The sequence below is a fragment of the Danio aesculapii genome, chromosome 6 (assembly GCF_903798145.1).
Source record: "Danio aesculapii chromosome 6, fDanAes4.1, whole genome shotgun sequence".
Lineage (NCBI taxonomy): Eukaryota > Metazoa > Chordata > Actinopteri > Cypriniformes > Danionidae > Danio > Danio aesculapii.
This window is the reverse complement of record NC_079440.1, coordinates 63,082,330-63,096,534: the sequence shown is the minus strand read 5'-3', so window position 1 is coordinate 63,096,534 and position 14,205 is coordinate 63,082,330. Positions and strand designations below refer to the sequence as shown.

Here is a 14,205-nt window from a genome sequence, read left to right as displayed (position 1 = left end):
CTGCTGGAGATCCTGCTGTCCTAAAAATATTAAAACAAAACATAACTAAAAATCATACACATACTTTAGGAACGGTATTACAGAAAACTTTGGTGGTTTTAAAACCTTTTCCAAACCGGGGTATACCCTGAACAGTTATCATCCCATGCCTAACACAGAGACACTCTGACATACACAAACTGAACCCCTTTTAAATACACACACACCATCTCATACACACACACACACACACACAGAAAAACACAGACAGTCTCACACACTCAAACACATACAGTACTCTCACACACACACACACACACACACACTAGACTGATAAACACACGTGGTCATCATGATGTGGATCTGCAGCTGATGGTTCGGTCGCTCTTCATCTCTGCTCTGTTTGATGATGATGTTCTGTCTGGAAACTCTGAGTTTCATTTTAATGTGAAGATGTTACACACTCTTACACACACGCTTACAAAAGGAAAGAGCAGATGATGAAACACTCATCTTTAGTGAATTAACAGTGTGTGCAGGGTTCAACACTAAGGATTTTGTTCTGCTGGTCTGATCAGTGTAGCATGATTGCCTCACAGCAAGAAGGTCGCTGGTTCGAGTCCCAGCTGGGTCAGTTGGAGTTTGCATGTTCTCCCGTGTTGGTGTGTGTTTCGTGCGCTATAGGGGAACTGATCAACTAAACTGGCCGTAGTGTATGAGTGTGTGTGTGTGTGAATGAGTGTGTATGGGTGTTTTCCAGTGATGGGTTGCAGCTGGAAGGGCATCCGCTGTGTAAAACATATGCTGGAATAGTTGGCGGTTCATTCCGCTGTGGTGACCCCTGATTAATAAAGGGAGTAAGCTGAAAAGAAAATGAATGAATGATTATAAATAATATTTAAATAGATGTTAATTAATGTATAATGAGCAAAACTCTGCAAACAAAAGAAATAGAGCAGAAAATGTGAAGGTGTTTTACTGCAGTTCAGAATTATTTAACAAAAGGTGTCCCCAAACAGGCCAGCAATGATCCGTCTACTGTCCCAAGCGTCTCACACACTGGCCCATCGGGCAGTCTAGTGAGTGTGTGTGTGTGTGTGTGTGTGTGTGTGTGTGTGTGTGTGTGTAAACATTAACCTCTCAAGGTGTTTTTTAATATGCATTTTCTATTTCTCTTTGCTATTTGGGCTTATTAGAACCTAATTAGAATAAAACTGTAAGCATCATCCTTTGAGATGATGTACTTTTAGAGATAAATGCTGTCCGTATATGTGGACTCGTGGTCCCAATTTAAATAAAACACTTTTTCCTCAAGGTTTTAGATGCATTAATAACACAGATTTTTTTTTAACTTGCTTTGACTATCAGAGAGTAAAAACAACACGTTTCCCCCATTCTGGACTGTTAAAAATAGAGTTTGGGACATGTGATATGCTGCAGAACAGTTGCAGGATCACACTGCATGTCTGGAACAGAATATAAAACATTACAGTATCTTAAACAGCCACTGAAGAGCTCCAGTGTGCTGATCACGTATGAGGACACTCAGGCCCTAGCAGGATAAAACTCTCCCCAGCCGTCAGCCCTGGGTCTCCATTAAAGCATGAGTGTGAAGCAGAACCTGTAGAGACATCAGCAGATTTATTCCAAAACAACAACAGAACCATGTAGAGCCCTGTTACACTGTCAGGACATCGACAGCTCCTCACACTGACAGATCAACATGAGGAGCTCACAGCCTAATCACCAACACAAGACAGAGCGATCATCAGGAGGAACATCCACACTGTCTCATACATACATCTCTCAAATACAGCTCTATAAAGTGCAGGAGGAAATGATCTGAACAGAGCCCGCCTGCGCACGCGTCTGTCCATATGTGTGTCCACACACACAAATGCAGCACGCCGGACGCTCCATTCAGAAGAAGCGTCTCCATCCTCATCCTCACACACATCCAGAATGAAGAACCGCAGACAGAAGATCAGAACTTCACTGATAAACGTGCTGAAGATGATCAGGAGACGGGCCTCAGAGCAGATCCAGAGCCAACACACAGCACACACACACTCATACATGCAGACGTAGCGCACACACACACATACACTCAAGCACGCACACAGATGCATAGACACACATTCATACACATGCACTCACGCACGCACGCGCACACACACACACACACAGTTCCTTCAGTGTGTGCTGGCTGCTGAAGCTCCAGACCGTGGGTCTACCAGGTGGGCATCATATCAGGGAACCAGACCCGGCCCAGGTGTTTGGACACCTCCCAGTGTATGTCGTCCAGGCCGTACCTGCTGTCGGGCACCAGCACCTCCTCCATGATGGAGAGCTGCGAGAGCCGGCCGCCGCACATCTTCACGAACTCCACGAAGGCGCTGCAGGACACCTCGCACTCGCCCAGCCCCACGGCCGACAGCTGACGACAGCGCTCCGCCATCCGGATCAGCTCCTCATCCAGCGGCCGCAGCCCGTTAGCGCACACCACCAGCTCCACCAGCCGCGGGCACGTCAGCCCCACGCGCCCCAGCACCTCCTTACTGACGGAGCGGCCGAAGTACAGGTGCGTCACCGGCACCTCGTGCTGGAAGAAGGGCCCAAACTCGTCCTCGTACAGGAAGAAGTACATCACCAGGTTGAACTTGGGCGAGTGGCGCACCATGGCGTCCCAGCTGCTCTTCTTGATGGAGTGGAAGTGCTGGCCCGGGTTCTCGCTCACCACATCGATGCGCAGGTGCTCCAGGTGAACGTGACGCTCCGACGACAGCGCTAGCAGAAGATCATCGCTCAGCAGGTGATAGTTGAGCGCTAACTCACGCAGACCGTGACACTGATCCGCCACACACAGGATACCTGCACACACACACACACACACACACACACACCTGTTAGGAATGCGGTGTCCTTAAGCTGCTTTTAGAAACGTCTGCAGACTCGTCATGTTAGTGAAGCGTCTATATGGTGATGTTTGGTCATTTCTCTGCTGAATCCTGCTGTTTACACACACTTCAGTGTGTTGCAGGAGTAGATCTGAGCATTATTGTGGATTAAACCATATTACTATTACTGTAATATTAATATTACTGTTCATTGTGGCTGTACAGCTGAAGTCAACACATCTTTAACTCTTTTAGAAATATCTCAGAAGAGCTGTTTGGCAGAGACCAGGCTGTTTTATTGTTTAATTAAAGGTGCAGTGTGTAGGTTTGACACCCAGTGGTTGAACTAGATATTTCACTCCTGGATCAAAACAAACGCAAGCGCAGGTTGCCAGATTGTGGACAGGAGCGAGTGATTAGAATAGTGTTTAATATATAAAAGCAGCAGCACCCGATAGAGGAATATTCTCCATATTAAACGGAGTTTTCATCCTAACCAACACCTCGAATGAAAATATTAGAAACGGCTTCAATTTCTGACAGATGAACAGCAGAAAACTGATCAGCTCAGCTGCAGCTCATGTGCTTTATTCAGTGTTAAATGCTCATAATGTGAGTCTGAATGATGTTTGACATGATGTTTATCACCATTTACTGAAAGCAGCAGCAGAGAGTTCAGCTCAGATCTGGAGAATACAATAAAGCGTCTGAAACTGAACTCTAGAACTGAGACTCAGAGCAAAGCAACACACATCAGTGATTCAGCATCTACAGTTCATCATGTTCAAGAGCTTTAATATGTGTTCATTAGATTATAAAGCTGAGCGTTGTGCTGGAGTGCAGTGAGTGCACTATTCTGTGCTTCTGAATGGCTGGATTTACACTTCTGTGGTGTTTCATCTGGTGTAAACAGCCCTAATGCTCATCACTGTGTATCTCATCATGTAGCGTGTTGTTAGGACACGCGGTTACAATGAGACCTGCTCACCTAATGTTTACACTCTAATATTTATATTATTTGCTCATTAATAACCTCATGTGGAACCCTGAATCTGCGTCTCATTTCAGAGTCTGCTACTGTCCACCGGAGGGCGCATTTCAGTCACAGACGCATGCTTAAAGAGTCTTCCTGACTGAATGAAATACGCTGTTTTCCACCATCTGGCAACCCGGGGTGCTGAAATATAATTGGCTAAACTGGTATTGGGTGGGTTAAATCAGTGTTTCCCAACCCTGTTCCTGGAGGCACACTAACAGCACATATTTTGGATGTCTCCATTATCTGACCCATTTTGGACTCTTCTTATGTTCAGATGAGTTGATTCAGGTGTGTTTGATTAGGGAGAGGTTGAAAATGTGTACTGTTGGTGTGCCTTCAGGAACAGGGTTGGGAAACACTGGGTTAAATGACCAAAACACAGACAGACGCTCTGACACGTAACACACATGATCACAGCAGAATATCTGACTCCAGCATTGTTTCTCAGATAATCATGAATGTTCACTGAGCATGTTTCTGAATATCTGCACACATATGATGCTGTTTTTATGATGTCAAACACACACATACAGCACCTCTAACATTCGTAAACAATAGTTTTAATTAGGCCTGTCACGATAAGTCGTTTTTGGGGTGTGATATTTGGTTGAAATTGTTGTAAGAAGCTATATTAGTGTTATTTTGAGATAATTAATGTCACTGATTATATAATTATTGTATAACAACATAATAATGCAAATAGCCATAACGCTTCTCATTCTTAAGGTGATTTAGATTCTATAATTTGATGTTAAAAAGTTCAGTGTTCTGTTATATTCACTGTAGTGGCACACCTTTCATGCACATCCTCATGTACCACCTATTGCAGCTTCTATTCCCACAACCAGTATTTGAAAAAACACGAGTAAGACCGAATCTTCCTTTAAAAAGGTTTACTGAAGAAATGCAAACAAAAATACATTGGTACAATAGACTTAGTATAACACAGTCAAAAAACTCTGTAAATAAAGACCTCATGACGTATTAACTAATATATATATATATATGAGCTAAAAATACCAAAGTAAAAGTTTTTAAATTGTATAAATAATTAAATTCTGCATAATTTAGATAATACAATCACTATGAATTCCTAATATATTTCAATATCTATTTTCACCATGTTTTAACCTTTTAAACTAAATTAATCTCATATAAATTATGCATAACTGGCTCTAACATACACTATTAAATGTCCTATTAGGTAAATGTCCAATTATAAACGTTGACACCGGTGAGGGAGACCGTAAATGTCTTTGTAAAATAGCTTCAATGTTATTAGCGTATTTTAATTGCAATCGCAAAAATGACTGGGGTCATCTGCAAGTATTGCAGGATAAGTCGGTATATAGATGATTGTGACAGGCCGAGCTTTAATAAATGATTTCTGATGATGACTGCACTTAATATTAGACTAGATATTCTTCCAGACACGAGTATTCAGCTTTCAGTGACATTTAAAGGCTTCACTCGCTTCATCAGGCGAGTTGTTGGACAACTGCTTTTATTCCAGCCAAACTTTCTCCAGAGACTAAACACTGGAGGAAATCCTGTGCAGATGTGCTCGCTCTGTTCAACATCACTGAGGAATACTTCTGATAATAATGAATCATTTTGCCTTCAGTAGTAAATGTTCAGATATTTCGAGCAGATGATTAACAGTAGGTACCTGCGGGAGACACGTGTGGACAGCTGCTCATCTTCAGCAGCTTCAGTGTGTCGCTGTTATTGGCCACCAGCACCTTCAGCGAGGGGTCGTCCACCGGCGTGTCGTCGATCTTCAGCGAGGACAGAGATTTGGAGTTGACGAACACCACCGTCAGCGCAGAGATGAAGTGAGACTGAACACAACAGCACATTAATATCAGCCATCACAGGAATGACACTAAACACAGATCCAGCACTCCTCATACAGCTTCCACTGTAGGAAACACAAATACTGTGGACGTCAATGGTTACAGGTTTTCAGCATTCTTTGAAATATCTTCTTTATTATTCCACAGAAGAAAGAAACTCAGAGGTTTGGAAACACTTAAGGGAGAGTCAATAAATACTCCACTTTCAGTTTTGTGTGAACTGACCCTTCAGAATCCCACTGAAGTTCATTCTGTCAACGGCTGTAATCACTTAACAACAGACCATGCCTTAGCTTTGAATATATTATGATAATATGTAATTATAAGATAGATAATTGTGTGTGTGTGTGTGTGTGTGTGTGTGTGTATCGTACTTTGGGCAGCTCCATGAAGGAGGGTCGTGCGGTGGAGATGAGTCCCAGAGTCTTCAGAGAGCAGTTGACCAGCTGAGAGAGAATATCACACGCTGCCTCTGCAGACTCAGTGCTGCTGTCCACCTGAACACACACACACACGCACGCACGCACACACACACACACACACACATGCACACACACACACACACACGAGTGCACAAGAGTGAGCGTAAGTTGTGTAAGCTCAATATGTGTGTGTGAGAGTCAAGGTTATAATAGTTTTAGATTTTTCATTAGTTTTTATGTAGTTTTGGCTCAGTTTGAAGGCAGTTTTAATGAGTTTCAGGCAGATTTTCTAGTCTTTATATTTTGAAATTGCTCAGTTTAGTTTAGTTTTTATTAGTTTTCTTTTTTTTTCTACATTTTCTACATAATGATTCTAATCATTTCTACATTCTAATAAGAACTCAACCAGGCGACGCGGTGGCGCAGTGGGTAGCACATTCACCTCACAGCAAGAAGGTCGTTGGTTCGAGTCTCAGCTGGGTCAGTTGGTGTTTCTGTGTGGAGTTTGCATGTTCTCTCCGTGTTGGTGTGAGTTTCCTCCGGGTGCTCCGGTTTCCCCCACAGTCCAAACACATGCACTATAGGGGAATTGGGTAGGCTAAATTGTCCGTAATGAATGAGTGTGTGTGGATGTTTCCCAGAGATGGGTTGCAGCTGGAAGGGCATCCGCTGTGTAAAACATATGCTGGATAAGTTGGCGGTTCATTCCACTGTGGCGACCCCTGATTAATAAAGGGACTAAGCCGAAAAGAAAATAAATGAATAATAACCTTGGTGTGTGTGTGTGTGTGTGTGTGTGTGTGTGTGTGTGCGCGTGTGTGTGTGTGTGTGTGTGTGTGTGTGTGTGTGTGTGCCTGTGAGTGTGTGTGTGCTCTCACCTTGAAGCTGACGTACTGCAGGTGGTTGGCGTGGCGTTTGATGATCTGCTTGATCAGCTCGGGGTGTGTGGCCTGCAGGTAAGAGCTGGCCGGCTGGTTGAGCTCAAACTCGAAGCACCTCCAGAGCTCCGGCATGTGGAAGGCCTGGTTCCAGCGGCGGCACACCTGCGAGGCGATCGCCCGGTCCAGCAGCGGCAGGTACTGCAGGATCTGCAGCAGGATCTCCTGGGGCAGTTGACCCCAGTCCACAGGCCCGTCTCCGTCCTCAGAGTCCTCACAGTCCTCACAGCGCAGCCGCTTGCAGAGCTCAGGGGCCCCGGGGCCACCGCCAGGCTCGGCTTCATCCACACGCTGCTGACCGCGCTTCATTCTGGAGGAACACGGCTCAGATTCAGCACACTGATCAACATCACAGAAGACAACAATCACACTGCAGCTTCATCAGTTCCCACACAGACTTTGCTTGGGTTGGCCCCCGGGTATATTAACGGCCGCCCAAATATATTTCAGAACCGTCTGTGTGCTTCATTACCAATATTACCATCCTTTTACACTGTTGTAGAGTATACGCTCAAGATAACCAAACAGCTTTCTAAAGCTGCTGCATTGTTGCATTCCTCTTTCATTAATTAAGAGTGTTTCATCATTCACATGACCACACACACACACACACACACACACACACACACACACACACACACACGCTGCAGCATATGTGCATGTCTGAGCTCCAGCAGTCAGCGGTGCTTTGAGCACTAAACCCCAGAGAGCGGTGCACGTTGGGCAGCTTATCAAGCATGTCCGGCTGGACGGCGTCTCACTGTAGTTGTTAAACGTGATGTTTAATTAATCTTGTCTCTATCTGACGACTCTTCAGTCTTCTGAATCTATCAGGTAACGTGTTACAGCGTCAGTACACCGCTTCAGTCTTTCGCTTGTACTCAGTCATGTTAGCTAAACCTCAGATACTGTTGGTTGGTTCCTGTTGGTTGTGCAGCTTTTTTACCAAGCAAGTATGTGGACGCCATTATACTGACACAGATCACTCTGCCTACTCATGCCAGAGTCCTGCAGGAACAGTGACGGACAGGTGGTCATCTGTGTGTAACTTATCCTCATTTATTTATGATCTGGTTATGGGTAAAACTAAGACCATGCAGGTCAGCTAGTTGAAAGGGCAGGCTACAAATAATTAATTAGCTATGAATTAATTAATTATTCATAAATCATTAATTCGCCGCCACCCAATGATGATGATAACATCGTCCATCGCCATGTTTCATAGTAGACATCCTACAACGCCATATTGGCCGACATCGCCCAACCCTAATACATACAAGTCCATATCACCCATCCCTAAATCTGAGTTCAGTGTTTAGCATCAGTTACACACACACGCACACACACACACACACACACACACACACGCACACACACGCACACACACTTTTTCAGTCCCAGTTTTTCCAGTTTAGTTGTGTGCTATTACAGTAGAGCTCATTCATCAAACAAAACATGATGACTAACAGCAACATTCACACACACTCACACACCGGCTACACAAATGACATGTGAACACACCCTTTATGAGTCAAGCCTGAGAAACAGTCTACAGATAATGATATTAATAAGAGAGAAATCTGCATCCACCTGCTGCATGATCCACAGTAACATCCCTCCTGTTCACCTTATTCACACACACACACACACACACTCTCTCTCTCTCTCGAGCGGATGGCTCCAGACGTCAGCTCTCATTCACTTCCCCTGATGTATAGACATTAAACAGCTGGTGCTGATGTTACCTGATATTCTCCTATGTTATTATTCTAGTGTTTATGTCTAGTCTTGAACACACTAGTTTGTAGAGTAAAGTTTGATCATTAATTATTGTTAATTAAGAATAGTCGTTCTCATGTAAACGACTGAATCTGAAGCTCTAAATCAATCAGAATCTGTTTCCATCGCAGAATAAGGTCAACACAAACCCACCTGAATCCATTCAGCAGAACACAAGAGTCCATCAAACCCAAAGTTAGCCTCATTAACAGCTTCTGGAGGAACAGTAACGACTGGCTTACCAACTGAAGCTATGGCTGCGTCCCAAATCACAAATCACATCCTTCCATACTATACAGTACACTAAAACAGCAGCAGAGCAGTATGTATTGTCAAACAGTATACGAGATGTATCTAGATGACCTACTACTACCAGCGAGATTATATAGTGCGCATCTGATGGACACTACGCTATCCCATAATGCACCGCGAGAGAATTCATGAATGGGAGTGAACCAACGCAACTGAGGCGGGAAGGTCACATGATAATGACGGATGAAGTACATCTGAACTGCATTCATACTATACAGCACACACTACTCTAACAGTCGTGTAGTGAACTAGTTCAAATGTAGTACATACTCGATTACTAGATGATATGGGACGCAGCCTATTAGATTAATTGACCTTTACTCATTATAAAGATGTTCAGTGAGGACTTCATCATCATCATCATCATCATCATCATCAGAGAGCTGCATTATAGATAACTCTTATGCCAAATCTCTGTTTATCTTCTGCTGTGGACTCCTCCTAGTACACAGAGTTTATTAACAGAGTGCTGATAAATCAAACACACACATGCACAGCACAATTCACATCTACAACACACAGTTCATACATTCACAACACACATATAAATACACAAACACAATTCACAACAACACAGTGTGTGTATGGGCTGTTTTCACATGACGTCACTGATGATGAGACTCAGATGAAGGGCAGGAAGTGGTTCTACATAGGAATCGCTATCAGAACATCAGAATCTTTGTGTTTTAGATTGTTTATAATTGTTTAAATGGGCCAAAATAAGAAATGCAGAACAGCTTTAGGGGAGATACAGGGGCGAACGTTCACAAAACTGGCTGAAAAAGGGAGGAAAAGGTGACGTGTAATCAACATTTATTCAATTCATCAAACCGGTATAAGATTCTGACGATACGATAACCTTGGATAAACATATCACGGTTTGACGGTTTGATGGTTTGACGGTATGGTGATCACGGCTCTACAATATCTTCTCTTTAAATGTCTGGGTAAAACACAGTTCCTGCAGGTTTCATCATGTCAGATTTAAGACTTTGTAAGACCATTATCAATGAGGTTTCAGAACGCTAACCATTTCCTGTAATAACCAGGAGATTTTTTTACTCGCCAAATTAAAATCCAGTTATTTCTTTTTTAATAATGTGTCAAAACAAGCAATATATAATTATCTACATACACGTTATTAGCACAACCTTTCTTTACAAAAAGACAGGTTTATAAGCTATAATAAACAAAACTCATGTATAAAATAAATTAAATGATTTAAGATGTCACTTCGTTTGCTAATGTTCAGTAAAATATTTTCTGAATTCTCTAAATCAAGGTTAATATTTACTTTCAGGGCAACTACACCTTACACTTCTAGAAAATGCTTCATAAATAAATAAATAACAGTGCTTTATTGGTGTTGTTTATTTGACCGACACTCACAATGAGACACTAATCTAAAAGTCTTCAGAAGATCAAACTAAAACAGAACATTTCTCACAAATGTAATGTAGATTAAACCAAATTAAAGACGATCAGAACATCTCGAAGTTTTAAAAGCTGGAATAAACAACATTTATGCACAACATGCATAAAAACCTGGAGAACAACTGTTATAGTAATGAAGAGAATTAAACCAGACCGCTGAATACTTCATAAAAGTTAATGTTGTTTAATGTTGTTTGTTTGTTGATGGATTTGTTGGTTGTTCTGATTGGCTACAGCTTAACATGGACAATTAGCTAAAATGATGACCAGTTTAAGATCCACAACAGCATATTTCAGAGGATTTTCTAAAAGCCTTATATTTAGTTTTTATAAATGTAAGATATTTTAAGACCCCGTGGAGACCCTGAAAAAACTACACCCTTATTCCCCCTTTGAACACAATATATTATACTGTGAGAAACATTTACCATATTTTGGAGCAGTAAACATGTCAGGCTGCTGTCGTCATTAGATTTAAACACTGATTTCTTTATCATTTAAAACAGCATCTCTGGATATTTAGTTCTGCTGGCGATACTGTTGTCCTAAAAAAACCTGCACATAACTTAGGAACGGTTTTACAGAACATGTTGGCGCTTTTAAAACCTTAAAACCCTTTAAAACCTTGACTGGTCCAAACTGCAGTATACCCTGAACACAGTTAACATCCCATAATACAAACTATTTTTGAACGCGATCATGTGTTTAACAGCGCTAATAAAGATTATATACAGGCCTAGCGATGTGTATAAATGTGTTCATGTGTTATATAAAGTCAGATACACACACCAGCACACTTATACAACATCCAGGAGAATATTAATAATGTCCGCTGCCATGTAATCGCTGCAGTGAAATGATGGTAAGTTCATCGACAGAACACAAGAGAAACACAACACTTGTGATAAAACTACTTGGTAACTACTGTGGAGCACCTGATCCCTTTATAAAAATAAATAATAATAATAATAATGTAGCCTATGCGACACGCTTCTTTCATCTGTTATTTGCTGATGTCTGGAGGATATCCACACAACACTGTTTATAAGATGTTTTTGAACCCCAGAGTGAAGTTCTGACCCTTTATTAATGAATGCTGCAGAACACTGTAGTATACTGTAATAAATACTGTAACATTAGTGTAAACTGTGCTGCTGTGATGGTGTATAATTATATAATATATCTGGCTCCATAGTAAAGTGTGTGGTGCGTGTGGAGAGGGGGGAGTGTGTCCTACAGGTGTTCCATACACCTGCTCAAGACAGGACAGAGACTGAACTAACAATAACAACACATTACATGCAGATAAAACGCTACAGTCACGTGGCGCTAACAGCGTCAGAGCAACTTGAACATTCCGCTAAACATCTGCAGAAAATCAATCAGCGAGAAAAACGCGACAGATGGCTGAATAAAGCAGAATCCTCATCTGCAGTGAGGTGTTCAACTCCAGGTGTTTATATCAGTGTGTGTGTGTGTACCTGTGTGTGTCGCTGCTCGTCTGGATCTCCGAGGGTCGTCTCTTCAGCCCGGGCCCGCGCTGGAACTCTTCATCCGAGCGGCGTAACCGGATCCGGTCATTGGCTTTCGGTCTGTGCGGTGGCGGATCGACGCGGTCGGACGGGTGGCTCCGGTGAAGATCGCTACGAGTGTTTCTCCGGGAGTCTCGTGACCTAGTTAACGTTACTCCGCCGAGAAGCGTCCGTTCGCGGAAAATGGCGATGTGTTGTGTTTAGAGCGAGGCATTCTGGGTATGTTGAGGGAGTGCAGTGCGCATGTGAGGCCGCTAGAGGGCTGCACATCATCACTAGTGTTAAAGGGGCAGTTCACACAAAACGGAAACGCGCGCACTGTTTACTCTCCCTCAACTTATCGATTATAGCCAAACAGTTAAAAGAAATAAATGAAATTATTTATGATTTAATCTGGAGAAAAGCGTATCATTATATTAGGAAACATGACATAATTAAGGAATATAGTTAAGAGGATTAAAGGCTATAGATTGTGATATTATGGAGTACTTAAACTTAAATGGCTGCAAACATTTATAAAGACAAATGAGGATTTATATTGCTTTTAATCACATCTTATCTGTTTTAAAAAGCTGGGAGGAATAAAGTTTTGTTTACAGTGTGACTGAATGATCTAAAGTTCCACTGAATCTTTCCAATGTCAATAAGCAGGTGTTGTTGTGTTGGAAATGCTGCACAAACATAACTTCAGTCCTATTAATGTGTCATTATGGAACAATCGCTGTATATTAATGCAATGTAAATCTTTATTTGGAGGACTGGTGGCGAATGGTATTAGGTCAGTGCTGCATATTTTGGATAAGAATGGTTGTTTTGTTAGTTGCAGTGAGCTTGGTACTATCTTTAAATGTAACTGTGTCAAAAAGATTATTTGAAAGTTAGGTGTATTCTCTTACTATTAAATAATATGTTAAAATAGACCCTAGTTTATTCCACTGTCACACCAAAAATTATGGATATTAAATTAGGGAAGGTGGACAAGAAATGTACAAATACGGTTATTAGAACGTGTCAGAAATGCTATCCTGGTCCTATTAAAATAAATGAGATTTTCCAACCTTTTAATTAGAATTATTAGATGCAAATATTTGACATTTCCTGTTCCTCCAAAATACAAATAAGTACATTTTAAAATAATGTCTGATATTTACCCTGCAAAGGAGATTTAATTCTGCAATAGTGATAATGAAACTCTTGAGCATCCATTTCTTCATTGTAATTTGGTTAATCCTGTCTGGTTTGATGTGGACAATATTCCTTCTGTTTGTTGGACATTGTGAAATTTGCAGTACATTTGGACAGCAAAGATGATGACTTAACTGCAAACTGTAAACTCATTTACTCACTGAAACTCTTCATTCACAAATGCAAAATGTTGAAAACAGCTCCTCAATTGATTGTCTTTAAGTGTGAGAGGGATAAACAATGTAGGATTTGTTTGAAGAATATGGTTTATTTAAGCATTTACAGAGTCTCTGTTTGATGTCTGCACTGTATGCTGCTCTTTTTTAATTTATTTTACACTTTTTTGATTGTTTGTTTGTTTTGTGTAATTGTATGGCTTTATATCTGATTCACTGTATATCTGACATGTCTCATTCAGTTTGTGCAAGATTATGTTTAGCCTAAATTATTGTTTTTGAAAGGCAGAATAACCCACCTCTCCCTCAAGTGTTTCCAGCAAACATATACGAGCTTCGTTCTTCTGTTAATGAAGATATTCTGATGAAAGCTGCAAATCTGTAACCATTGACTTGCATATTAAAAATTAAGATTCAGCATTTTTCAAAACATCTTCTTTTGTGTTCAAGGTTTTAAAGTTGAGTAAACAATGACAGAACATTCATTTTTGGTCGAACTATCCCTATTCTCGTTTACAGAATACATTATAATATATCTATTCTGTATGTGTCTATATATTTGTATATATGTAATGTGTCTATATATATGTAAATTCAGTATTTCAGCCTTATTGCCGTGGCAACATTTTCAGTTTTAACCCAACAACAGAAACAAC

General features: G+C 41.4%; 1 protein-coding gene across 1 annotated transcript; it reads right to left on the bottom strand.

The window, feature by feature from the left end:
- Positions 1-2,135: 2,135 nt before the first annotated feature.
- fbxl3b (F-box and leucine-rich repeat protein 3b) lies at positions 2,136-12,404 on the bottom strand. The gene is made up of 5 exons (XM_056460712.1): positions 12,138-12,404; positions 7,072-7,441; positions 6,146-6,268; positions 5,585-5,756; positions 2,136-2,850 (listed from the first exon to the last, which is right to left on the bottom strand). The coding sequence occupies exons 2-5, from the start codon at positions 7,438-7,440 to the stop codon at positions 2,210-2,212; spliced, it is 1,305 nt and encodes a 434-aa protein (XP_056316687.1). The 5' UTR covers position 7,441; positions 12,138-12,404; the 3' UTR covers positions 2,136-2,209.
- Positions 12,405-14,205: the final 1,801 nt, after the last annotated feature.

Coding starts and splice junctions, on each gene's coding strand:
- fbxl3b (XM_056460712.1), bottom strand. CDS start 7,440: ATGAAGCGCGGTCAGCAGCGTGTGGATGAAGCCGAGCCTGGCGGTGGC. Junction 6,269..7,071: donor TGCAGTACGTCAGCTTCAAG/GTGAGAGCACAC, acceptor GTGTGTGTTCAG/GTGGACAGCAGCACTGAGTC. Junction 2,851..5,584: donor TCCACACGTGTCTCCCGCAG/GTACCTACTGTT, acceptor GTGTGTGTGCAG/GTATCCTGTGTGTGGCGGAT.